Source organism: Syngnathoides biaculeatus, chromosome 10 (genome assembly GCF_019802595.1).
Source record: "Syngnathoides biaculeatus isolate LvHL_M chromosome 10, ASM1980259v1, whole genome shotgun sequence".
Taxonomy (NCBI): Eukaryota; Metazoa; Chordata; class Actinopteri; order Syngnathiformes; family Syngnathidae; genus Syngnathoides; species Syngnathoides biaculeatus.
In genome coordinates this window covers 27,781,347-27,807,642 of record NC_084649.1, presented here as the reverse complement: position 1 = coordinate 27,807,642, position 26,296 = coordinate 27,781,347, and the positions used below count along the sequence as shown (strand labels likewise).

At 51.5% G+C, this 26,296-nt stretch overlaps 1 protein-coding gene across 4 annotated transcripts in view; it reads left to right on the top strand.

Moving 5' to 3' along the window:
* Window positions 1-25,897, top strand: part of ptprt (protein tyrosine phosphatase receptor type T) — a 78,212-nt gene extending 52,315 nt beyond the window's left edge. Inside the window, exons 18-36 of one of the 4 annotated variants that reach the window (XM_061832024.1) lie at window positions 210-364; window positions 1,203-1,283; window positions 2,341-2,379; window positions 4,555-4,647; window positions 4,854-4,948; window positions 5,905-5,992; window positions 10,470-10,546; window positions 11,943-11,979; window positions 12,335-12,432; window positions 12,551-12,667; window positions 15,214-15,368; window positions 16,121-16,256; window positions 18,801-18,950; window positions 19,051-19,224; window positions 19,944-20,075; window positions 21,203-21,328; window positions 22,387-22,550; window positions 23,606-23,741; window positions 23,822-25,897. In XM_061832024.1, the coding sequence (XP_061688008.1) occupies window positions 210-364; window positions 1,203-1,283; window positions 2,341-2,379; window positions 4,555-4,647; window positions 4,854-4,948; window positions 5,905-5,992; window positions 10,470-10,546; window positions 11,943-11,979; window positions 12,335-12,432; window positions 12,551-12,667; window positions 15,214-15,368; window positions 16,121-16,256; window positions 18,801-18,950; window positions 19,051-19,224; window positions 19,944-20,075; window positions 21,203-21,328; window positions 22,387-22,550; window positions 23,606-23,741; window positions 23,822-23,875 (2,107 nt within the window). In that variant the 3' untranslated portion in view covers window positions 23,876-25,897. Of the gene's footprint in view, window positions 1-209; window positions 365-1,202; window positions 1,284-2,340; window positions 2,380-4,554; window positions 4,648-4,853; window positions 4,949-5,904; window positions 5,993-10,460; window positions 10,547-11,942; window positions 11,980-12,334; window positions 12,433-12,550; window positions 12,668-15,213; window positions 15,369-16,120; window positions 16,257-18,800; window positions 18,951-19,050; window positions 19,225-19,943; window positions 20,076-21,202; window positions 21,329-22,386; window positions 22,551-23,605; window positions 23,742-23,821 lie in introns of all 4 variants that reach the window. The other 3 variants (XM_061832025.1, XM_061832027.1, XM_061832026.1) reach the window with 3 other exon arrangements.
* Window positions 25,898-26,296: the final 399 nt, after the last annotated feature.

The window sequence follows — 26,296 nt, the reverse complement described above, 5'->3', positions numbered from 1 at the left end:
GTTTCTCGGGGTCGGCGTGTGGTCACCCGGCAAACAACTTTTCCCGCCGAGCTTTGGAGGAGACTCTTTTCTGTCCCTTCATCTTTCCCTCGTTCTTTCTTTCTTTCTTTCTTTCTTTCTTCCTCCCATCACCCCTCCTTCCCCCGCTTGGCATTTGGATCCCGGATGCTCTCCTTCACCGTCCTGCTTTGTGTGTTTCACGGCAACAGGAAGCTAGCCAAAAAGCAAAAGGAGACGGCGAGCGGCTCCACCCGACAGAGGGAGATGGTGCCGGTCGACGCGGCCGACAAGAGCGCCGCCAAAGTCAGCACCCTGCGCAAGGACGACCCCTTCTCCGCCTCCGGCCAGGACCTGAACGGATTCGGTGAGTCGATGGCGTTTTGCCAGGACCTTCATTTGCGCCCATCGGAACGCGGGGCCTCCAAAGGTCGCCATACCAAAATTCCACCTTTGATCCGACAACTTAAGTGACCCGACCGCGTCACAAAAACCATTTCGCGAGTGCGTCTTTGTTTTCTTTTCTCTTTGCGGTCTGTGAAATTCTTCCAAACTTGCTTCCTTTTCCAGCCGGTGAAGGTGTCCCAATACTGTGGAGACAGTCCTGGTGGGGGGTCTCGGAACTGGGACGCCCCCCCGCCGGGATGGATCGTAGCCATTGGGCCGCAGCTGCTGCCCGCTGGAAACGTCACCCGTTCCAATACTTTTGCTCACCATGTCCTGGGGCGGGAAGTTTGGATTTTTGGCCGGAGACGCTCGGAGGCCATTTTTGTCACGCCGGCGCTCGTAAACGCTTTCCCGGTCGTGGTCTGGTGTCGGTTTGCGCCTTTTGCGTTCCTTCGGTCTTTGTCGCGAGTTGCCCGAATGTCGGAGTTGTTTCCGAGCGAGAGTCGAGCGGCGCCGCTTGGTGGCTAGCCCGGTTTGGAGCGCGAGCGGCGCTTCGTCACCGGTGCTTTTTCTTTTGCAAATGCAATATTTGGAGCCATCAGCGTTAGCGAGACTCGCCGCTTGTCTTGAACGCCAACGGTTGCTCCTTTTGCCTTTGTTTCCTTCTGATGTTTTTCCTCCTCTGAGCTTACTGAGGCCTTTTTTCTCTCTCCCCCCCCCCCCCCATCCTCTCCCCGTTTTCCCCATCTTGCCTCCCTCCCGCTGCTGCCCGACTGCTCTCCACCTTCCCTTGTCATCTGCACTTTTTCCTTTTTCAGCCTCCCCCTCTTCCTGCTCCTTCTCCTTGCAGGGAGGCAAAACGCTGCAGAGCAAATCCCTGCTGAATTCGTACTACTCAGGTATAACAGTCGGGGGGGGGGGGCATTCCGGGTAGGAAATTGGCTGATGGGATTCCACCAGGATCGCCTTTCAGCCCTTTCCCGTGTTTCACTGCATTTACTTTTTTTTTTAATTGATTTATGTTGACTGAATTTTCGTGTTCAGATTATTATTATTATTTTTTTTAATATACGGTGGACCGCCGCTATTGGTGGGGAGATGGGGACCCAACCCGAGTCCAAATATATAATGCGGCAATATCATCAACCCCCCCCCCCCCCAAAGATGCCCAAAAATCAGTGGTGCGTATTATACATAGGTAGAGCGGAAAATTCAAAAGACTTTCCCGGTTTTATCAATGTACGCTGCCATCTAGAGGTTATGAAAAAGGTGTACGCTTTCATTCCGGGATGCCACCACCACCACCTCGCGGTTTTAAACAAGGTGTAGCCTACGCTTTCATTCCAATGCCGCGCATACCTTGGCAGAATTTGCAAAATATTGTTTTACGACTGATGACTGAACAACAAGCTCGTGTTTTGTTTGAAATTGCGTGTGAAATGCTTTCCAGTTGAATTGGAAGCCCATTCAAATGAAATTTTCTCCAAAGGATTGTCGACATCTTTCAAATTCTGCCCGTGGAATCAAACAGGAGCACGACTGCGTTTTCTCGCTCACGAAATCAATGTCGGACTGGAAATTTCAAAATGGGCGAGTAAATGAAAAGAACGTGTGAGTTCAATAAAGTGCGTAACTTGCGAAACAGATGGAGGTGCCCGGCCGGCATGGCGGGGACCCTGGGGCGTCTTTTTCTCTTTCTGATGATTGATTTGGCATCTTAGACTAAAACTTGTGGTGGTAGGAAAACAAAACCGGGCATCAATAACTTCAATTCGTAGTCACTCTTTTTACGAAAGTGTTCTGAGTGTCATTTTGAACTGCGCTATGAAATGGCAGCTCCTCGGTCGTCACGACGACGACGACGACGACGCGGAACATGGCGCGTGGCCTGTCGCCTGTTGTTGTTTGCCTTTTTGCCTTTTTGCTTCTTGACGATTGCGTTTTTGTCCTCCACAGTGTCCAAAGAGCCGCCGGTACCGGCCACCGCGTCTCTGGGTAAGCCCAAAGTCACCTTAGCGTGAATTAGCATTCACGTGATTGTGTGTTCCCACAAAACAAAACAAAACGTCGCGGTGATCCGGATTTGGACCCTTTCCAAGCGTCACTCAAAGACAAAGTTGGACGGGCCAGACGAGCCCAAGTCGGGGGTACGCCGGCGCTTTGGGATCCCGACACTTGGATTTGTTGTATTTTTGTGGGGTTGGGGGCAGGTGTTGCGACATGTGTTGTGTTGTGTTGTTTCGCGCGTACGTACGTGCGCGCCTTTGCCCCCATGCCGTTTTTTTTGCGCCCCCAAACGTCTTTTGTGGCGGTCTCCTGGGACGGTGCAAATCCTCGGCAGGAAAGCGCCGGCGTGCCAGGGTTCGGCCCATCCACGGGGGGAGTGAACGCCGACGGCGCGCAAATCCCGGGGATCAGGACGAAGGGCGACGCGGTGTCGCGTCTTTTATGCGCGAACACGTTTGGCGCTCACGATCGATTTTCCCGGGACGTCTCGTCCTCGTCGGCGTTTGGCGTTCCGGCAAAGGACGCGGCGTGGCAACTTTTTTCCGCGGCGACACGACGCAAAGTCACCGAGCAAAAGAAAAAGAAAACGGGCCGACCGGGAAGTAAAGCACTGAAAATAAAGTACTCGCTTGCTGGCCTCTCCCCCTAAAAAAAGAACAACGGTGCTGATTTTCGATTAAAAAAAAAACAATTGGACTGTAAAACTGTGCTTGATAAATCAATGCATTTTAGTCACATAAATCGAACGTAAAGAATGAAACCATCACCGATTAATTGCGACTTCTGTGTGCGTTACTTACTCGGCCAGCGTGGGGCAGTTATAAAAAGAAGACTTTGACAACGACCTCAGTGAACGGAAAAATGTTTTTTTCTTGTAGAGGAGGAAGTATATACACGTGTGAGTATTGTTAAATTGTCAGTCTGCATGCACCGATGCACCGTTTGTGTTCCGACGTGCGCAACTTTGAAAGCTTTTTGTTGGCCCGTCCGCGGTGTTTGTTAGCATTAGGCTAGTGGAAAGTTACGTTTTACTCCCATGTAGTTCTTTTTTTAATTGAATAAATACAGTCTTAAAGCAGCACTTGAAAAAATCTACATTTTTAGTGCTCCAAAGTATTTCTCCTCGGTCACTTCATTGTGCAAAAGGCTTTTTTGTTGTTGTTTTTTTTTTTTGTTTGTTTGGTTTTTTTTTTTTTACTCTTTCCATCTTTGCTTTTGGAAGATGCTGCGTTTTGTTTTTTGTTTTTATTCCCCCCTGAACGGGCAATTATTCTCCCGCCGTCTCTTTCAGCGCAGCATTAGCCGAACGCGGGGCGATTATGGCTAATGGCAGCCATTTTGTGCGGCTGTAATGTGTCAGCGCCGGGTAATTGAAGGTGAGAGCGGGCTCGCCGGAGCGTCATTTTTAACCTTTATGTGCGGCCGGCTGGCGGAGGCGCATCTTGACTCGGCTTACACAACTTATCCACTATTTGGGATGACGCATTACGCCTCACGTTGGCACCGCGCTCCTTCTTTCATGGCCTCTTCTTCTTCTTCTTTTGTGCACTTCAGCCTTCGCAAAAGTGGAAAGAAACGCTCGTTCTTGCGCCATTAAGATAAATGAAAGAAGTCTCTGTCGAATAAGATCAAGAGTGAGAAGCTTCTGGAAAACAGCGCGCCGCCTATCAGCGTTCACACGCGCAACGGCAGAGAGACGCCGCCGCCGCGACTCCATTTCACGGCCGGCTTGGCGCCCGCGCTTCGGCGACTTCTCGCGCCATTTGACCCAAAATCAAAGGATGATGACGCCGCGTCCTCTCCGAAGAAGGAGCAAAATATACTCCGCTGGTTGCCACGGAGACCCCGATCAACAGCCTTGCGAGCAGCGTTACGTTCAGGCGTTCAGTTAAACAGCGGAAAGCTGCGACTTTGAAAAAGATTCAGGGCTTGATTTATTGGAGTGTTTTTTGCCGTCACCCCCGGACAAGGAGGCAGTTGGATCCTCTCCGGCGTCTGTTGGAAATCGCAAAAGTTCGAAATGGCCGCTTTAAAAGAAAATGGCAGTTTTTGGAGGTCCACGCTCGACGATTCATTTGAATTCCAAGATCATCCGTCCCGCCTGAATTGTTGATGTCGTCGTCGTCGTCACGGTAACCCTGACGCCATTTTGTGTCTCGACAGAGAGCAGCCAGCCGTCGCTCGCCCAGCCCTCGCTGACGCTGCAGAGCTTCCCGTACGGCGGCCGCGAGTCGGTGGAGCTCGCCTACCAGAGCGGTACCATCTCGCGAAACTGGGCGGCGGTCTTAACGTGTAAAAGAAAAAGAAAAAGGGAAAAAATTTCAAGTTTGGGTTTTCATGGCTTTCGGTTGAATTTTTTTCTCACATTTGCATGAAGTAACCAAAATGTCGAAAGATGACAAAGACCATTCCGATGGGTCCGTCGACTGTCGCAATGCTTTTGTCCGCGTGCCCATCCTCAGGTCGGTTCCAGCCGGCGATCCGCGTGGCCGACCTCCTGCAGCACATCACGCAGATGAAATGCGGCCAAGGCTACGGCTTCAAGGAGGAATACGAGGTGAACGCCCACAATCTTGACACAACTCCATTTTTCCACCACGTGTCCGAGGACTTCCCTCCGACCCCCGGCTCGGCCGAGGCCAAAAGTCCCGGGTCGTCCCCAGCGGGACCGACGTCCGAAGCGGCCCGCTTGGTTTTGTCGCGACCGCAGCTGCCTGCCCCGTAAATCGAGCGTCGCCTTTCGGCTTAGCTCCTTTTTCGCGGCACCCGTCTCTGAGACGGACGCACCCACCGAACGCTTTTCCACTCGGACTGGATGTCTGCCGAGACACGGGTGAAGTTCTGCCGGAGGCGGGAGTTCAAGCTGCTTACGAAAGCCGATCCTGCCGGACGTTCCCATTTTGGGCCCGCCGCGTCGGACCGGCGTCTTCCCCTACGATCGGAACCAAGTCGCCACCGGGTGGCGATCGCTTGACGGCTCCGCCCCTCCCTTCATCCGAGGGTCCGGGACATGCGGGCGCAAATCCGACCGACCGACGGCGTCCCGGTGCCGAGTGCGCCCGCGGACGCCCTTATGCTTGAACGTGGGTTGGTGTTCGCTACGGACTATCTGTGGTGAGCACAGAAGTCCAGTAACAGAATACTGCTCAGGTTCTGCTCAGGGCTGGCGTTTCTCCCAATCAAAGCCTTCCTGGTCTCGTGAGCACTGACGGGAGTCCCCAGGGGCGGCCACTCCGAACCCCAACATTCAGGGCCAATAAGTTTACCCGGCACCCGCTCCGGGAGCTCCGGAGCGGGACTGAGTCCGACCGGAGCCCGAGCCTCGCTATATCTGCTTGGAACTTGTCAACCTCACACCGGGTGGGGCTCGGCTTGTTCCACGCCCCTCGAGCCAACTTCTGTAGCTGGGGGATTGGACCGCCGAGGCACCTGACCTTTGTGCCCACTCACTATGACCGGTGGTGGAGTCCGCGGGATGGGCGACCCCTACAAACCGTGCACGTCTGCTTTCAGGCGCTGGCGGAGGGACAGACTGCGCCCTGGGAAACGGCCAAAAAGGATGAGAACCGCAACAAGAATCGCTACGGCAACATCATCGCTTGTGAGTACCGCCTCTTTTCCTTCTCGATCGCGCCCAACTGGACTTAAAATGACGAGAGAAAAACAAAAACAAAAAGCCAGCTCGACTTCTCAACAGGAAATTTGGTCCAGCACAGGCCCACCCAAAGAAAAATCTTCTTCCATTTTGCTCTGACCTCACCGATTTAGGCTAAGTTTGGATTCATCCGAGGAAGTTTTGGAAAATTCTTCTCTGAAAGCCAGACCTCGTCTTAACGAGGCCAGGTACAAATGTCTGCAATAAGGAGACAAAAGAAAAACATCTCAAGACGTCAAGAAAGTCTGCTGATTGTCATGTGTCTTTGAAAGACAAATTCTCTTTGAAGTCTGCACACGAGCCGGACGGACGGACGGACGACACCTGATCGAGGCAAACGGCGAACTTTGCTAAGTCGGCGCGAAACGCAAACCTCGTGTTCAGTTGCTGGCGTCTCGTTTGGTTCCACCTGAATTTGACGAGGATTTCCGTCTTAACGGTCTTGCTGATATCACAAAGTCGTTGAAATAAATCCGCCGGGCCGATTAGGAAGAGTGTGAAAATGCATGAAAGGGCATCATCGCCCGTCACACCGGCGCGTTGTGGGCGTCTGACACGCGCATGCATAATTGAAGGTTTCGCTCCACGTGTCGCGTTTGGCGTTGAGACCTGAAAGCGCCCAGAAATGAAATGAAATGAAAAGAGATGAGATGTCAAAGTCCGGAAAGCCCCCCCCAACCCCACCCGACAAATTTGCTGTTAGCGCAAATGTTTTAATTAGCGACCGTTTGGTAATGGAAAGTGTCCATCTCGCACAAAAGCTCATTTTCGAAAGAAAATGTCGTCAAAAGGCCCCGCCTGGGGCAGGAAAACATCTGGCTTGAACTCCACCTCACCTTTTCCTTCTCCTTCTTCTTCTCCTTCTTCTTCTTCTTCTTCTTCTTCTTCTTCTTCTTCTTTTCCTTCTTGCAGCCCGTTTTGCACCATCCAAACTTTCCCCTCGCATTCATCTGCCGCTGTTTGCTAACCGCAGGGAAAAAACAAAACAAAACTGAAGTTTCTCGGATGTTTGCGGCCGCCCGGCTTCCTTTTTCGAAGGATTCCTTCTGGGATGGCGCAAGTGGAATGAATCGGCAGGTTTTTTTTTTGTTTTGTTTTTTTTTTAACTGTGCTTTGTTTAGGGTTGGTAAAAATGCAAAAGTCTTACGAGTAGTTCTGGGGTCAAGGTTGCCGTGCATAAAGACCGTCTTTACGGTCTCAAGACAGTTGCTCGCTTTCCTCGTTTTGCCGATTCAAACGTCGCGGCGACACGTGCAAAAATGATCTCGACTGCTCACCGCCGTAAGTGTCATGATTAGACTTTTGTCAGCGGCGCTGACGGTAAACAGCGAAGAAGGAGCCCATAGGAAAAACGAATGGCGCCGGACCATCTGGACAGGAAGGCGCCTTTGTGTTTGTTTTTAATTTAAAAAAAGGCAAACTTAGCAAGAGGAAAGAAATTGAATAGCGTCTTAACGTCTCGCAAATCGTCCAAGTTGATTGGGGACACATCACCACGCTCGGTTTTCCTCGCCATCCTTTCTTACCTTTTGTGAGGAATACAAATCGCCAATGGTGACCATGAACAATACCGGCACCCAGCCAGCCAGCCAGCCAGCCAGCCAGCCAGCCATCTTGTCTTCGGGCGAGAGGCGGGCGACGCCCTCGACCGGTCGCCAACCGTGAATTGATTTTCCAATTTTCCATCCAAATATCCTTTTTGGCGCCGTCACGTTTTCAGGCCAAATGACACCTATGAACAACGTTTTTGGATTGAGGATACAAATGATGGAAAACGGGTTTCGCCCCTGAACATTTCGTTTTTTCTACCTGTTGAGATCGTTGATGTTTTGTCTTTTGCTCTCAAATTATTGTGCGAAGCAGAGAGGCCCCACTTTTTTTTTTTTTTTTTTAAATCAATTTCCAAAAGCAGAAATCTGTCGAGGTCACAGCCGCCCTCGAATAAGAATTGACTTTCTCATTATTGTTGACCATTTTCTCCCTTGAACAGGAAAAAAGTAGCGTCAAAAGCGTTTCACCGCCCCTGACAATCGTACATTCAGGAAAGTGAAATCGAAATGAAAATGAATCTCTCTTAAGTGTCATTGCGAGCGGTTTCTAGCTAATAGCGCTAAGGAGCCGCGGCGCTGCCTTTCATTAGCGTTGATTGCGGCGCCGGAAAGACGACGACGTCGACAATTAGCGCATCTTTATGAGCTTTTGAGAGGAGGACGAGGACGGCGCTCGCTCGCTTGATCCTTTGACACCCGAATGAAAAATCTTCTGTCCCCGGTGCACATTTCGTGAAACGCGTTGGGCCCCCAAAGCCACTTTTCACAAATATGGCGATCACGAGAGGAGCCGCGAAAAGGTCTCAAGAAGCCCACCTTGATGCTTTCGAGCCGAACGGGAGTCTTCTTCCGCACGTGCGTCAACATTTCCACCGGTTTGACACATGGGCTGAAGGGAGCCGCGGACTTAATAGGCCATTACACACTTTAATACCCTCGTGCACGCCGTTGTAGGCGGATGGGTGTGCGCGCGCAAACAAGTGCAGCAGTCAGTCTATTAAAGTGGCTAACGCCTCCAGCGGGCGACTTAACTGATTAGCGAGATCCGTGACGGACGCAACTGGAGAGGATGAGGAGAGCGTGTGCGTGTCTTGTCGAGATTTGCCCCCCCCCCCCCCCACCCAAAAAAAAAACGTGTGGTTCAGCACTTCCTCCGAGCTTTTTCAAGTAAACTTCAGCAGCTAGCATAAACGCAGCACGCTGCTAAACCTGCTTAATGTCTCAAATCAACGCGGACTATTTTTTTCCTCCACTAAACTCGTCGGGTAATGATGGGGAGGTTTTTGGGTTTTTTTTTTTTTTTTTTTTTTTAATTCCTGAAGGCCAAAGCTCGCCCCCCCCCCCCCCCCCAAAAAAAAAAAAGAGGTGAGGGGAGGTTCAGGAGGTCCGCAGCGCACAAATACGCTCTCGGCGTTGAATATTTCTGCACTGGAAGAGAATAAAAGCGGCGACGGCGAATGTCGCTCACAACTATACATGCACCAAAATGTGTTTGTACATTGTGAAGTGATAAAATACGTTGAAAATCAGACACGAACGCCAGCACATTTATATGCAGCAATAAAAAGCCGAATATTGTGGCGGTTGTGCTCATATTTGGAATTGGAATGCGTACAGTTGGTGTGTCCCTGCTCGCTTTTCAAAGCAAACGAGAAGGAAGCTCATCACGAAGCAACTTTGACGTCTTCCAGCTCCTTTTTCAAATATGTATCTTGATGTATTTTTGACATTTTCTTTCCCAAAAACGCGCATTCGTCGGAGCCTCGAAATCGTCTGTCTGTATGCGCGCTGCCGTTGGCCGGCGACCAGTTGAGGGCGGAGCCCGCCTCCTGCCTGAAGATGACGCTCGTGAGGATAAGCGGCTCAGATAACGTACAGCTGGATGTTCAAAATCAACCAGAAAATGTGAATTTTCCAAAGGGAAAGAAAGCAGATAACGACACCGACTTTGCTTTGGGAACAATTTGAAGTGGAAGCAGGTCGATCGCAATCGTTTCCGTGGCTTTCTTGCTGATGAATATTTTCTCTTTGTAAAAGTCTTTGTTGGAATTCTTTTCAAAAGGAACAACGTTCCAATTTCCAGACCTCTGCCCGAGTTGGCAAATTGGCCACCCGTGACCGAGAGGAGAAGCGCGCAAGTTTGTCTGGAACGTCTTGAAGTGAATTTCAAAGTCTTGAAGGGCCTCCGACACACACACACACACACACACACACACACACACACACGCGCGATCAAACCTGCGGACTGTGTCCAGCGCTTCTGCTGTTTTGGAGCCGGCGCCTCCTGCCAAGTTGGCCCAATTAGAGGCTGCCCCCTTCCCTGGGCCGCGGAGGAGTGGAGACCCCCCCCCCCCCACGGTGTTATGACAGCTTCTGCGTAATTACCAGTCGGCGGCGGATGCGAGGGAGGAACCCGAGGAGGGGGAGCGACCCATTTGGATGAGCACACCTTGCCGTGCCAAGATAAGATGTCTTGTAAACATGATTCCTTTCAAAATAAAACGGGAAATGGCCGTCACTGGGGCTTTTCCGCACCGCCACGAGCGCCACTTAAAACCAAATCCTTCTCCTCGCTTCCTCGCCTTTCCCTCCGTGCACTCACGTCTGACAACGAGGCTCTCTCAAGTTCTTATTCGGCGGGGGGGGGGGGGGGGGGTCCAAAAAAGCTTGACAGCGGCCAATATCTCCCCAATTCCCGACCGCATCCTCGTCAGTCTTTGCGCGTTTTCATCAATTGTCTCCCAAAGATGCGGAATAATATTCACGGGAACGCCGCGGACGACGAGGGGAGGGGGTCGGCCATTTTGCCCGTTTTGAGCTTTGTGGGTCGGCGTAACTTTAGGCCTGTCGCGTGTTGTTATCTGACCCCGCAGACGATCGCAGCAGAGTGCGGCTGCAGCCGCTGGACGGGGAGCCTCACTCGGACTACATCAACGCCAACTTCATTGACGTGAGTTCCAGTCCGCTCGCCGACGTTTGTCCAAGCGCGTGAAAAGTCACTCCGGAGCCGCTTTCAAACACGTTGAGTAGGCCCGGGAAAACCCAGTCGAGCCGCCACCTTTGCAAATGTACAGGAAGTCGGCCATTTTGCTTGGAGCCCAGCCCCCAAAAATTCTCAAGACCAACCGAAGTCTGCCACTTTGGTTTCCTTTTTAGGCTCAGTCAGGTTGGCCATTTCTCCCGCTTTGTGATTTGCTTTGTTGTTATTAACATCCAGCCGAGTTAGCGACGTGAAATTTGGTCAACTTTGAGTAGACCCGCAAAAAGACAAACTTTGATTGCTTCTCAACTTTTCACACGCTTGTTTGGCATGTGGCAGACGCTCGGTTAAAATATGGTTCCGCTTTCATTTTGAATGTAACAAATGAGTAATAGCACGTTTAATGCGAGTGGGAAGAGGAAGGTGACCAGGGAAAAAGCATTTGAGGAGGACGTCCGCGATAACAAATAAATGCGCTCTTCTTGGAAATGAGAAAATGAAAACCCGACAATACTTACACCCCCCCCACCCCCAAGCGCGCTGTGATGATGATAATAATAATAATAAAAGCTTTCTCAGAGCGCCTTTTTAATGAAAACGTGGACGTGATAAATGTTTTCCTCTCCGACGTGAGGATGAGGAAGGTGAGGACGAGGTGGGCTCGTCGCTCCCGCGTGTCCCGTGCGCCCCCCCCCCCCCCTCTCCAAATTATTTAATAGGATATTTATGCATGAATACAACCTTGACTCGTGCAGCCGCGAGGCGGAAGATGACTTGAAGATAATTAGGAGAGGAAATTGAGATGCGGGAAGGATACGCCGGCTTTAAATATGAAAACAATTCATTTCACTTTGAGATGTGCTTGAACTCGCTCAGCATTCCCTGTTGTACACAAAACTGCAATGGCAAAAAAAAACACACGCACACACAAATGATATTTTGTCCGCAATAAAGCCGTTTTTCACTTTGCGTCGGGGAGAACTGATACAAACACACTTGGGCGTCTTTCTTTCTGGGCTACGTAGAAAAACATCGCAGCGGCTTTTTGCTTCACTTTAACCCACCGGAGAGCATTTCGGAAAGGGGGGGGGGAGGGTGCCGTGCGCTGTACGAGAGCGTAGATACGACAACAATAGAAGTAATCAAACAAAACGTCATAGAATACAATGATAATTGACGACTGTTTATACATATACGCAGCTTTTTTTTTTTTTTATTTTACACGCTATCAAAGAAATCATTGTTTGCAATCCCCCCCCCCTCCTTCCCCCCATTTTTTCTCATCAAGCAAAAGAAAATGTGGTGGAAATAAAGTCAATGATGATGATCGATAATCGAGCTCGTAAAAGCGTTTTGTGTCCGGCAGGGCTACCACCGGCCCAGACATTACATCGCCACGCAAGGTAATTCACGCCCGCCGCCGCCGCCGCCGCCGTTTGCGTGCGCTCCTTGCCGTCCTTTTGGGCACGTTTAAGAGGCCGAGCGCCATCGTGTCGCCGGGCGAGCACGCGAGCGCACGTCTGTGTCGTGTGTGTGTGTGTGTGCGTGACACGTGCGTTACGTTTCGTGCGGGCACGAGCGGCCCGTCCCCCGACCCGAGGATCCCGACTCTGGCCGTCGGGCGTCAAAGCGCGAGACACTGAACCCGTCCGGGTGGTCAACTTTGTTACTCGCTAAAAGAAACAAAGGAACGTGCGTGTGCATGCGTGTGTGTTTGTGTCCTGGTTTCTGCACTAATTTGTGTCGTACTCGCGTCAGGTCCGATGCAGGAGACGGTCCGGGATTTCTGGAGGATGGTGTGGCAGGAGAACTCGGCCTCCATCGTCATGGTGACCAACCTGGTGGAGGTGGGCAGGGTGAGTCGCTCGGGCCGACGTCGACGTCCTCAAACGGAAGAAAAGAAAAGAAAGATTCAAGACAAAAAGCTCCTTTGAAAGTCTCTTTTTTTGGGGGTGGGGCGGGGGTCGTGTCCAGGTCAAGTGCGTCCGCTACTGGCCCGACGAGACGGACGTTTACGGCGACGTGAAGGTCACCCTGGTGGAGACGGAGCCGCTGGCCGAGTACGTGGTGCGAACGTTCACCGTGCAGAAGGTAAGAACGCGCCCGATGAGGCTTTTGTCATCTTCCGGTCGCCGCGTTAGACGAGGCTACGTCTTATTTCGCACCCCCAGTGAGCTCGCCGATGCCGTCGCTTTCTCCGGTGCGGCGCTAATCCACATTTTTGGGCCGTCATTTGTTTTCTTTGCTGACGGCGCCTTTGTCACAAGGTCAAAAAGGTCAAATTATAAACGCACCAAAAAAGAAAAAGTCAAATGAGAAGTCTTCACGAATGCAACGGTTGCCATGGTAACGCCCGCCAGGCCTTTTCCGTGTTTGTTTGTCGTTCTTTTACTTGGGCTTCTTTGTTGGTCGTTGTTTGTTTTTTATCATCTTACAGTTGTCGGCTTCTGAGTCGCTCAGTTACTTTTTTTGCTAACTAGTTGTTTCCTAAGCGAGTTGATTTGGTTGGAATGTTTTTGGCGGGTGGGCTTTCTGAGCTGGCTACGGTCAGCGCGTTACTTCCTTTGCCGTTTGATGAATGAGTCGGTGGTGGTTATTTGTTAGCCGCACAGGCATTGGATGAGCTAGCTTGATTCGTACCACAAAGTTTTGTTCACTGGATCTTTTGTTCGCACAGCGAGCTCGTTGGACAGTTTCCGGGCTCGTGAATTAGTTAGCGAGTGTTTGCGATTCGTACTTGCCTTCTTAGCCTCATTGGTTAGCTGTGGCAGAACGTTTGTCGTCATATCTTCTTCTTCTTCTTCTTCTTCTTTTCCCGTTCGGGGTCGCCATCTGTCATCCGTCGCAATTTTATCAAATGTACGTCAAGAATGGAGTGTTTTCCGTCCATCGGTGCAGATCACGTTTGCTCGTGTTCCGGAGTTGATTATTCCCTCCAGCCGGCACACGTTTATTTTTTTTGACGCGTCCTCGTCATCATCCTCATCATCATCATCAGCGCCTGCAGTTCCCTGGGGGGGGTCCCTCGATTTTCCGACATGTTTGCGAGAGGGAGAGAGAGACGCCGGCATCATTTCTTTCTTTCTCTCTTTTTTCCCCCCCGTCCCTCGGCTGGATCCATACCGCCGCCGCCGCCGCGCCTCCCTCCCTCCCTCCCTCCCCCCCTCCCTCCTCAATAATTCACCAGGATCGATTCTACCCGCAGAGCTGTATCTGGAGCGAGTCGTCAGAGGAGAGGGTCTCGTCCTTCTCACTTCAGGGTCCCTCAGGTCACGGTAGCACCCGCCCCCCCCACAACCCCCCCCCCCCCCCCCCCCCCCCTTGAGCAGACGCAACCCCCACAGAGGACAAACGCAAGGTTGCAAGTCCAGAAAAGCAAAGGCGAAAAGAATTCAGTGGACTTTAGCAAAGAAATTTCCTCGACGGGGAAAACGCTGAAGGACACCACTTCAGCGCTTGAGCACAATCTTTTGTCTGGCTCGAGATGCGCAAGAATTACGTGACCGAGTCAACACAATACAGCAGCGCAGGGGTGGGGTGGGGTGGGGTGGGGTGGTACACTTCCCGGGCCGTGTCGTTCTTACGCTTTTCCGTAATAAATGGAACTAACACCTCAAATTTTTACATGGAGACGAGAAATGGAAGTTCTCGAAAAAGAAGCCGCGTAAAACTGTTCTTCCATTTCTTTGAAAAGTGACAAAACCAAAAAAAATCTTTCCAGTGGAGACACTTTGGTATTTTAGCGATTCAAAGCAAATGATTTGATTTTGCGGGTCACCTAAAACGATGCGGCGGCCCGCGATCTGGCCCCCGGAACTTGACTCCGCGTCACAGCTTTTTGAGACGTTCCAGTCAGTTTTTGGTTTGGCACTGCAACACAAAAGAGTGTCAAAGGAGTCGGCACTTGACGAAGATGAGGCAAGGAAATCCCCAAAACTCCATTTGGGGAGAAGAGAAGGGACAGCAGAGGGAGCCCGGAGGAATCCTGGATGTCCAGTCGACAACGTTAACCCGTTTCAAGGGAGGAGGCGACGGGGCGGTCAGGAATAAAAACAAATGAGTCCTGTTAGGACTGGCAGGAAAAGAAGCCATCGTAGCCACAGCTGAAGAAGTCGCAAGTGAATTGCAGGCCGACTTCACACAACTGAGCCGAGTGAGCATCCATCCATCCATCCATCCATTTTCTACCGCTTTTCCGGGTCAGGTCGCGGCGGAAAGTAGCTTCAGCAGGGATACCCAGACTTCCCTTTCCCCAGCCACTTCTTCCAGCTGGCGTTCCCAAGCCAGCCGAGAGCCGTCGTAGCCCCTCCGGCGTGTCCCGGGTCGTCCTCGGGGTCTCTTTCCGGTGGGACGTGCCCGGAACACCTCACCACCGGGGAGGCGTTCGGATCAGATGCCCCAGCCGCCTCACCTGGACACTCAGCCCCTCCCGGATTCTCCAAATTTCAAATGGGCGAGACCCTCTGCCACACCATGCGGTTGAAAAGGGGACGCGACCAAAATACTCCTGGGTGGCGCCAAGCGCTTTTACTTCAGTTAATGAGAGCAAACCCCCGCGGCAGTAACCCGAGAAGTGATTGTAGCCTCTGCCGTCTCTAACCCCGGCACGATTTTTGCAATTTTGTCTGTCTTTCCAGAAGGGTCACCACGAGCTGCGAGAGTTGCGGCAGTTCCATTTCACCAGCTGGCCCGACCACGGCGTCCCTTGCTACGCCACGGGCCTGCTGGGCTTCATACGGCAGGTCAAGTTCCTCAACCCGCCCGACGCCGGCCCCATCGTGGCGCACTGCAGGTACGCGCCGGGTCTTCCCGCGTAAATGGAAAAGCCGCCTCGCCGTCCCGATTGCGCGCGATTGTTTAGGACCGGGCAGCGGCGAACGTTGCGCTTGGAATCTGTTCCTTGCAACGGAGTGAAGAAGTTGACCCGGAACGCGGCAGCTTCCTCGGCACCGACGGCGAAAGGTCGCTGGGACGCTGCCTTCCGAGTGAAATGAAAGATGAAGAAAAGGAGCAATCGGTTTGTTTGCGGTCCCGAGGCGGAGCCAAAGACGACGGCAGTTGCTTTGTGACTCAGATGCTCTGCGCCATTTTGCCTCCGGCCGGTCTGGACCAAATCGTCTCTCCCGCTCGCCGATTTGAAGAACGGGAGCTAGTCGGAGGAGCTCGCTTGCTCGGGCGGAGTCGCGCCGCTTCCCGGGAAACAACTCGGTCGTCGGCGTGTCAGTGCTGGGGAAAGGTGTGTGCGCCCAACGGACGGCTCGCGAGCTAATCTCGTTCCCGCCGGGAACTTTTTCAATCGCCTCAACGTTCTGAGCACACGCCGTTCGTCCCTCCTCCTCTCGCCGTCCTCATCTCTTCGACGTGTCGTCTCAACGCTCGAGCTTTGCTATGAAAGTCTCCGTCGCGTGTGACGGCAGTTGAACGAACGGAGAGACGCAACAAGTCATCGGGGAATGCAGCAGAAGTGACTTTGAGGTGGTCAAGGTTGACCATTTTGGCTCAGCACGCAAAGGATAACGTCGTTTGTTTTGTTGTTTCCTTCAGCGCCGGGGCAGGCCGGACGGGCTGCTTCATCGCCGTGGACGTCATGCTGGACATGGCGGAGAACGAGGGCGTGGTGGACATCTTCAACTGCATCCGCGAGCTGCGATCTCAAAGGGTCAACATGGTCCAGACCGAGGTGAGGACCCAGTGGAGTCAAAGGCAAAACTGGAGGCGTGGCTTCCTCGGGACTTTTTGTCCCGGAATTGTACGCCAATGATTGCGGCGACAAGTGCGGGTTGACGCTCCACGTGGTGGCAAAGATGAACGCCAGTCAACAGGGGAAGCTCAGCTCCCCTTTTCTTGCTCCGGCAGTTTTTCAGCAAAAACGTAATCTCCGCCGATATGCTCACAGTAACAAAACAAATTCGTAACTACGGTGTACCTTTTTTTTTTTTTTTTTTTTTGGGGGGGGGGGGGGGGGGGGAATGGCTCCTGGCTACTAACAGCGATCTCTTTGCTCCAGTCTCAAAACTCAAGTAAAGTCCTCAACGCAGGAGCAGGAGCAGGAGCGCTGGATCGTGACTTTCTTTTCAGCGTTTGGTGATATTGCCGGATGATTTGTTTTTTTTTTTCCCGAGCAGCCTCCGTAACGGGGAAGAATGTCACATTTAATTTGTGTGGCGCCGAGCCATCGATTTCTTTTTTTTGGGGGGGGGGGGGCTTTTGGCGGAGGGATGCGTCGTAACGACGAGCGGGACTCGTTATTCTCTCTCCCCGTGTGCTGTTCTTTCACCCCCCCCGACGACACACGTCAATAATCGGGAACGCGGATCATCTCCTGGAGGGGGCGGCCGCGGGGGCTTTGCGCCGTTTTCTGGGCGGATAACGAGCGCGTCTCGACCGGCGTCGCGGCTACACGGAAGTCCCGGGTGGGACTCGGGCCACCGAAGGCTTTCTGCATCCCTCCCGACGTGTGCCAAGTCGTGTATTATTGTTATTAGTATTTTATTATTTTTTTTTTTGGTCAATTTTTTTTTTTGCAAGGTACCCGCACAGTCTCACGTCTTGCTGCGTGGAAGCGATTTGGGGAGGGATTTAGTTGAGTTGCAAAAGTTTGAAGTAGAAATGGTCGGGAAACAACCTTTTGACAAGTTTGCTGAATTTCCGAGTGTGGAAAAGCACTCGCGATGCCGAAGAAGTCACCAAATGAGCCCTTTCAGGGACAAAATGCTCGACATCTCGCGTCGACCCCCCCCCCCCCCTCACGTGCGCATAGAAGCTGAGCTAATCCGCCGCTTTGGCACTTTATTTGAATCAATAATACTTGAAACCTTTGACGTCACCCCCGCAACGGTAGGCGCACGCCGCTGAGTGACAGCCGTGAACAAATTGCTGGAAAACGCCGCGTTCACCGAGTGGGAGTCGATTGTGTCAGCGCCGAGGCGGACGGATGCTTTTCTAATCCTCGTCTAAACCGCACACGGCAATGAATCCTTTAAAAGGCAGAGGTGGAGGAGCGCCTCGCGCCTTTGCCAGTGCGTACCACGTTCGCAGACAACGTCCTCGGGGTGGAATGATTTGGAAAAGTCCGCGGCCGCAATCAACATTCCGAGCGGCAGAGCTCCGGCAACAGATGCGCCGGCGCAAAGTGGGCGACATTAGCATGCGGCGTGGCGACGCGAGCACAAGGAGCGTGCTTGATCCCCGGCGCCGCGACGTCGCCTTCATTTGAATTGGCCGCCGCCGCCGCCGCCGACGACGACTGGCAAAAATCACGCACAACGCTTCCCTGCTGAGGTCGCGGCCGACTTTGACATGTCCGCCAAATTTCACGTGTTACAAGGAGATTTTCGTTCGCTTGTGAACAAAAAAAAAAAAAAAAAAAAACCTCCACTGACGTCTTTTTACAAATTGCTTCCCGAGACTTTTCGCGGGTCTGTCGGAATTGTCGTCACGTTTCTAAATTACGCGTGGGTTGAATCGTCCAAATATTGGTGAACCGATGAAGCCTAAAATTTCCGCTTCAAGCCAACACGACAAACCTGCCGTGTCTTTTCAGGCCTTTTCATGGCGTTGTGGAACGAGTCCACCAAATGTCGCGTTGCTGCCATCAAACTTGCGTTACTGGTTGCAATTTTTTGTTGTTGTTTTTCCGTAACTTCAGCGAATTCGGCGTGCGACGGCGCCGGCTGACAGCTTTCTCGGACTTTTGGGTGGGTCTTCTTCTAATACACACGGCTAACAAATTCCACGTTGCCGAGTCAAACGTTCTTCGGGAGTTGAATTTTCAAAATATGACAGCGTCAAAGCAGGACGACTTTTTTTTTTCTTTTTTCTTTCTTTTTTGTGTTCTTGCGTCCAAACGTGCGGCTTTGGGAACTAAATTGATTGATTGGTTTGGAATTTGTCCGGGCAAAACCTTGGAAAAGCCCAACATGTCCCTGGGTTGTCTTCAAACTGCAACGGCCGCCAAATTTCTTTTGGTTGCGGGCGCGGCGGCTTCATGAGGTTTTTTCGCGGGTCTCCTCGTGTTGCTTAAGCCAAAATGCAAGCAGGTGCTTGAAAAGAAAATGGCACCCTTCCTGTATCTTTTCAGGCTATCGACACAAACCGCAAATTTTGACAAAGCCTTCCAGCGAATTTCGGGCGAGTTTAGAAAGCGCAACCCCGAGCAGAGGCAAATGTGGCTTGTCTGGCGCGTGGACGGCATCAAACCTTGCCGGTGTTTTTGGCTGTTCAGGAGCAGTACGTCTTCGTGCACGACGCCATCCTGGAGGCGTGTCTCTGCGGCAACACCGCCATCCCCGTGTGCGACTTCCGAGCCATCTACTACAACATCAGCAGGCTGGATCCGCAGACCAACTCCAGTCAGATTAAAGACGAGTTCCAGGTCAGGACCTCGGTCGTTTCCCCTGGTCTTAATTCATTCAATGGGCGGAAAACGTTGCTTGCTTTTAAGAAAGCGTTTTTTCCTTCTACATTTTTGCCAGACCCTCAATATAGTGACCCCTAGGGTGCGTCCGGAGGACTGCAGCGTGGGTCTGCTCCCCCGGAACCACGACAAGAACCGGAGCATGGACGTCCTCTCGGCTGACCGCTGCCTGCCGTTTCTCATCTCGGTGGATGGCGAGAGCTCCAACTACATCAACGCGGCACTCATGGACGTAAGTCGGGACTCGACTTTGGGCAATTTCCGATGGGCCGCGTGGGACTCCCACCTCAACCTCAAATCTCAGCCTTCAACTAAAAAAAAAAAAAAAAAAAAAAAGATTTAGTCCAGAAAGAAAGCCTACACTCCCAAGTGGAGGTTGTATTTCCCCCCCCCAAAAAAAAAAAAAATTGGAGGTTCTCATCCCAAATGAGAATCCCCTGAGAGAAGGTTCTAGCCTCAATTGAAAGAGAAGGTTCTCTTGGTCCGCACAGGTTCTGGTCTAGAGAGAAGGAAATTCTTGAGGTTTTAGTCCTGACAAAAGGTCGGAATCCGGAAAACCTGTTCACTCACAATCAGAATCAGCTTTAATGGCCAAGTGTGTTAAAAGACTTCAGGAATTTTCCCGCGGCAGTCGGCGCTCACAAGAGAAGGTTCGAGTCCAGAGAGAAGCTTTTAGTCCAAAGTCAAGCTTCTACTACTCACGAGAGAAGGATCAATTCTCAAGAGATTCTGTAAGTCTTGAGAGAAGGTTGTCATGTCAGGGGAAAGTTCACCTCCCAAGAGCAGGGCTATAACGGTTTGGCATTTTGGATTTTGGTTCGTTTTGAGTTCGAGGGTCAGGGTTAGGCCGACTAAGCGACGTTTCTTTTTTTTCAAATTCAGCGAGTTTTTTTTGCAGCAGCCGATTTTGCCCTTTTTTTCTTGCCACTGTGCCCGTCGTCGCCACCGCAGAGCCACAAGCAGCCGGCGGCCTTCATCGTGACGCAGCACCCGTTGCCCAACACCGTGGGCGACTTCTGGAGGCTGGTCTTTGACTACAACTGCTCCTCCGTCGTCATGCTCAACGAGATGGACGCCGCACAGGTAACGGAGCCGACCCTTCCCTTTGCCGCCATTTGCCAAATGGAAATCCAGACAAGCAGCTTGAGCGTACCGTCAAAAGTCCATCACTCCGTCAAGTCGTACAGGTGTCTCCAAATCTATTTACAATACAGTCAAAGTTCACTTCTTACAGCTTCATTGCATCACATTTTTTTTTTTTTTTTGCTGTCCGTATGTTGTGGTCCGTTATTGTGGGATTTTTCTTTTTTTTTTTTTTTTTTGGGGGGGGGGTGATTATTTTTCTACACGGCCTGTTACTGCTGTTGCAATAAGCACAAAGACTGCATAAGAGACTCCAAATGTACCGAGTTTGCGATGGTTTCACACCGAATGAAAGAAGCTGAACTTCCCGTCGCGACAAAGTACAATTGTCTTATATTACTGAATTGAATGTCTCTAATAAACACATCGTTAGCTAATTTGATATAGCCTATTCTTGTTGTTAGTTCGGACACATTGTCATCCATAACAGGTGGTTTGGATAGAGGGAGAATTTAACACACTGTAACAAATTGCGTGAAACACCAGCATAATTTTGCCAGCCTCAGATGACGTCGTCACCCTGCGCACACACAGCGGCTAACGCTAAAGCCTCTGAATAGCCGAGCGTACATCATCCTCGTAAGCTCGCTCTCAAGGACGTATTATGTGAAGTGCGTTGCTCGGGACCCCGAGTGCACAAAAATAATTCCTGCACCTTTCAAGCCTAACCGGAGTGTTGCTAATGCGGCGTATGTGTGACGCTTTAAAATATGCGGCGATGATCCAGTCGCGGCTTCACGGAGTTCGTCTGTTGCGGAAACGCAACCGCCGCCATCAACGAGGAATTACAGTACAGCGCAGGAGGAAAAACCACAATGACAAGACCCCCTCCGTGGTCTATGGCATGCGCGTCAAAATGAATGCCATCACGTCGCGTGAAAGTCGACGACGCTCCAGCCTACCTTGTGGAGTCGACATAAATAGAACAGCAAACTGGAAAAGGAAGTCCGCGGTGCGCTTGGGCAGGCAGAGGCATAAAATGGGCGGCCATGATGCCATGATAGCACCAGTTGTTGATGATAACAATAGAATAAATGGAAATAATCCATCTCCCCCCCCCCGGGCAGCTGTGCATGCAGTACTGGCCGGAGAAGAACTCCTGCTGTTACGGTCCCGTCCAGGTGGAGTTCATATCGGCCGACATTGACGACGACATCATCAACCGCATCTTCAGGATCTGCAACATGGCCCGGGTACGAGTCTCCGTCGTCCCGCCCCTCCCCCGCTGACCGATCGATTGCGCGTCGGTGTCGTGGTGCGGTCGGTGTCACTCGGAGCCTCGGAACCGGCCAAGTCACAATTTTGTCCGCACGTTCACGGGGCGAAAGACGGGTCTTGACCGGGAAGCCGAGCCGAGCCGAGCCGAGGACCGTGGCCCTCACCTGTTAGGAACAAGACAGTAAATGCGTGAAATTGTGAAAAATAGTCTCGAGAGTCTTTCACTTTGGGGACGAATGAACGGTGTGGGGATTGAGATTTTGACAAACACAAGCTAGCGTGTCGCGAATTTTGTGAAAGGGAAGACTGCGTCTGATTCCAAGGACCCCCCACCCGGGACCACCGCAACCGTGAAACCGGATGAAAAGTTTTCTCGCAGAAAAGACGTTTGGCATCGAACGTCGTCGTGACACATTGGCGTCAAAACGATTAGGCGGGAGGACTCCCGCCGGCCGCTTTCCACTTGGAGCGACGCCGCCTCCATGTTGCTGATTTTCTCATTTTTACAGACGGGAAGCTCCGCCGTGGTGACTCACAGCAGCTGTCAGACGATTTCATTTTCCATTATACGATGACAACCAAATAGCCGTTAACCGTAACGCTGAACTCTTTATCGTAACCCTCCGATGACCTCTAATCCTACCCTGAGCCTGATCCTCAACTCTCTCAACTCACGTCAAATCTAACCCCGAACCTGAGGTTGACACTTTGACCAAAGTCGGTTTTCTCCAAGGCTAAACCGTCATCTCCGTCCTGGTAAAGTTTCCACCAACCTCAAACCTGATTCAATCCCTGAACAGATTTCAATTGCAATTTTGCGCCAGTGTAATCCCAACTCTAACTCTGACGTAATTTTAACTCCTACCTTGAGCATCATCTTGGTCTAGACCATAATCCCAGTCCAAATGTGAAAATGGGGTGAGGAAAACCCAGGACCAGAGTAAGTCCCAGCCATCTTCCTGCATCCTGTGATTGCCCCGTGATAGGCCAGCAACCCCCCCGCCCCCCCTCACGTCAATCTTGTTCTCCTCAGCCCCAGGACGGCTACCGGCTGGTGCAGCACTTCCAGTTCATTGGCTGGCCGGCCTACAGGGACACGCCCCTTTCCAAGCGTTCCGTCCTGCAGCTGGTACGGCGACTCGCCAAGTGGCAGGAGCAGTACGACGGCGGAGACGGCCGCACGGTGGTGCACTGCCTGTAAGTAAAGCGCAACGCGCTGCGCCAGGTCTTCGGACCGACGCGGCACCTGCGCTCAGTCACGCTCGTACCTGACAGTGAGATTCCAAAGTTTACTGGGATTGTCGAAATCTTCGTGAGAAAGACCAGAAACCGAATGCAGTACATGGGGTCACATAAGGCTTATACAAAGCGGGCGGGGGGCACGGCCCTTTTGGGGTTAGGGGGTTTGCGCGTGCTTAAATTCTACGTTCGCCGAGTCGGGCGTCGGCGCCCTCTTTCATCGAAACGCGTCGGCGACTCATCAAGGTCACGCGTCCTAGCGTGTCCTTCGAACGTACCCGCATTGTGTCCGACTTCTGCCAAAAGGCCACTTCCCATCTACCTCCTGACATTTTAGATGGGATGAAGCGTTCGGATATTTTCTCTGCTTGGCTCGTACAAAGAAAGCGTCTGACTTCTGGCCGCTTGGCGCTCGCCAAAGCTTTTTGACGCCTTTGAGCGCGTGAAGAAAAGAGCGGCAGCATCCCGGCGTGGACACGGAGCTGAAAGCCGACGCCGGCGCTCGCGTGGCCTCAACCGCGTCAGTCGAGGCCGCGGCGTCTCTATCGCTAAATTTGTTGATTAACCTCCGCTGGCCTGCAGGGGCGTCCATTCAAGAAACACGCGCAGACGTCCGGCTGGGGGGGGGGGGGGGGTCTTGGCGTACCCGATATTACATAAGCTAAAGTGGAAAATATTACGTTAAACAACATTTGAACGCGTGGCACACAGTTTCTTTCTTCTACATTCGTGTCTTTGATGCTGAAATGGGTTACGCCAAATTTTCCAGAAAAGAAATCTGTTGTCGTTTTTACCTTTTCAAAAGCGGTTCACTGTGATGCCAAAAGATGCTTAATTGAAGAAGAAATGTCTCCGGCAAGCGTTTTTTTTTTTTTTCCCCCCCCACATCAAAACGCGCTGCTCAGACACGACGGTGACGAGCGAATCAAAAAGTTTTTGCGTCGTTCAACGGACGCGTCTTTGAAGTGTTGTCATCCGTCTTTGGGCGTTTGTGCGTTCCTGCTCCGGCGCAGCACGGGCGGTGGCCGTTCCGGAACCTTCTGCGCCGTGTGCAGCCTCAACGAGATGATCCAGCAGCAGAACATCGTGGACGTGTTTCACACCGTCAAGACGTTGCGCAACAACAAAACCAACATGGTGGAGACCATGGTGAGCGACCCATCTTGTCCCCGATGCCGGCCGGGCGGCCCGACGCACCCTTGACATGCGCTTTTTGTCTGTCCGCGCAGGAACAGTACAAGTTCTGCTACGAGGTGGCGCTGGAGGCGCTCAGCTCCTTCTGAAGTTTCGCCGACCGTCGGTGGCCGCTCGCCGCCTTGGCTTCCGTCACATTGAGGGACCCAAAAAAAAAAAACAAAAACGCAGAAGAAGAAGAAGTGGGACGGATTCTTGTACAGTCGCTTTCAATGTAGAATGTCGTCTCCCCCTACAGGCCGCACGTGCGCCGGTGACTCCTTTTGCCCATCTGCTCGTCCCGCGTGCGTCCGTCCGTCCACGCGGAATGTGGAGAGCGAATTCACCGGCCGTGTCGCTTTGGGTCCAAAGGAAAGGACAGTAATGGCGACGCCGCGGCGTTGCGTTCAAAACGGATCCCGGGAGTCGCCTTGCCGTCGGGCGGGGTTTGAAGTCCACGCGTGAATTTGCGACTTCACGGTGACACGCTGACGACTTTTTCCTGGTTCCCGACCGGGCGCGGGGAACGGACCGATGCTCGGTCGGAGGTTGGAAGTCCACATTTGAATTTGCTTTGTGTCCAAAGTAGTCGAATGAAAGCACGTCATTGCGGAGATCCTCCACGCGAAAGCCGTCACTCGCCGACCGGCTGACTTTTTTTCTTTTTCTGTCGGCGTGTCAGGGGAGGGCAGAGCGGAAGAGATTTGAAGGCCAACTCTAAATTTGCTCGGTGTCCAAACGGAACAAGGTCACGTATCTGATGTGACTGTGGGAATGCGCGAAGCTTTCTGCCGTTTCGCCTCTCCGAGGCAGCGTCGGACCGAGCTCGCAAAGAGTCCAATCGGCGCCGTTTTCGTCCGTGTTGTGGAGCCCTTTCACCACAAGTGGTACAAATTGGCCAGACGTCTGGCATCTGTCGGCGGCCCGCGTTTGACGAGCCAAAGTTGCGCACCCAAATGTCATTTGGAAATTCAGCCCAAGCGAAGCCGCAAGCAGAACCAGAAAGACGTCTCGAGAAGCTCGAGCTGGTCAAAGAAACTGACACCCGCTGACGGAAGCAAACGTTCTTGGGTCAATTGGATCGTTTCCAGCGTATCTTCGAAGATAAAAGATAGCGTGAACACGACGACTTCACTACCACCGAGAGACCCACGAGAAAAGGCTCAAGAATGCACGTCGACAAAAAAAGTCAAGTCGCCATTTTCGCTGAAATATCTTATTTCAAACTCATTTTGGCCAGATTTGTTTTAGTTTCAAATTCAGTACGTGACGGTCGTGTCACTCAGCAACATCAAATGTGGTCCACCGAAATTCTCAAGGAGCCGTTTCTGAAAAGACACCAAAAAAAAAAAAAAAAAAAAATCAGCTCTTTGGGTTTGAAGCAGCCATTTTGGGCTCATCAAAGTTTCAAGAAGCCATTTCTGAAGGGACAGGAAGTCGGCTCTTTGGCTCTGAAGCGGACATTTTACGATCATGACAATCGCCTCCGAGACATTTGATCTGATTGGCTGAAGAGTTCACCGGCGCCCCCTATGGCAGAAAAATGTTTTTTTTTTGTTTTTCATTTTTGCCTTCTTAAGACGGCGCATTTGACGGGCTGGCTGCACTTAGCTGTACGCAACTGGCGTCTGGTGACAAAACGGCGCCGGCGGCGCAATTTTTGGACGTTATTTTGTCATCTCTGTGATATTTTTTTTTGGGGGGGGGGGGTTGAAGATATTGAACATCGTCTTGATTTGTGAGTGTGTGTGTGCAGCATGTGGCCGCGCGTTTGTATGCTTTATTTATTTGATTTATTGCTGTGTTTGCTCCTCAAGTGGACGACCCGTGTCCATTTTTTTGTTTGATCCTCCAAAGGCAACGCGTTCATTATTGATTATGAAAAGATTTTTTTTTCCCCCCCCTCAAGTGTTTGAACTGCTTTTCTTTGATGTCTTTTATTTTATTTTGGGCTGGCAAGCAAGTCAGGCTTTCAAGTGCGGCACTCAAACCAACTTGATGTTTTGTGTTTTGTTTGGGGATATTTGTTGTTGTTTGTTTTTTTTTAATAGCATTTGTTTTGCCTCATTAAAAAAATCATTTGTGCAGCAATTGTTTGATCGCTGGAAAATGTGCTTAAGACATCAAATAATAAAGGGAACAAAAATGCCAAATTGTCACTTGTTTGTTTCCTCATTTTAAGTCGTAATTTTGATAATATTTGATCAATAACGAGAAAGACGATGTTGTTACTGAGCTGATGTTTTTGCACTCTGATGTGTAAAAATTCTCTCATTATCGTGGCATTGAAGGAAATGAAATCATTTTGGAGATTGTGACTGAGCTGAAACAGGACACGTTGAGTGTCATTTGATTTGAAAAAATGAAACGCGTGTTGTTGTTGCACACTGCACGTAAACTCCTGGCGTCAACCGTGTGTTCACATACTTTTAATACGACGCAGGCAACCAAACGTTGTTGTGCTCGCGCCGACGTTTGCCTGTGACCGTTCTCCCGTTCTGTCAAACCGTGTATGAAAATTTTGGTCATTT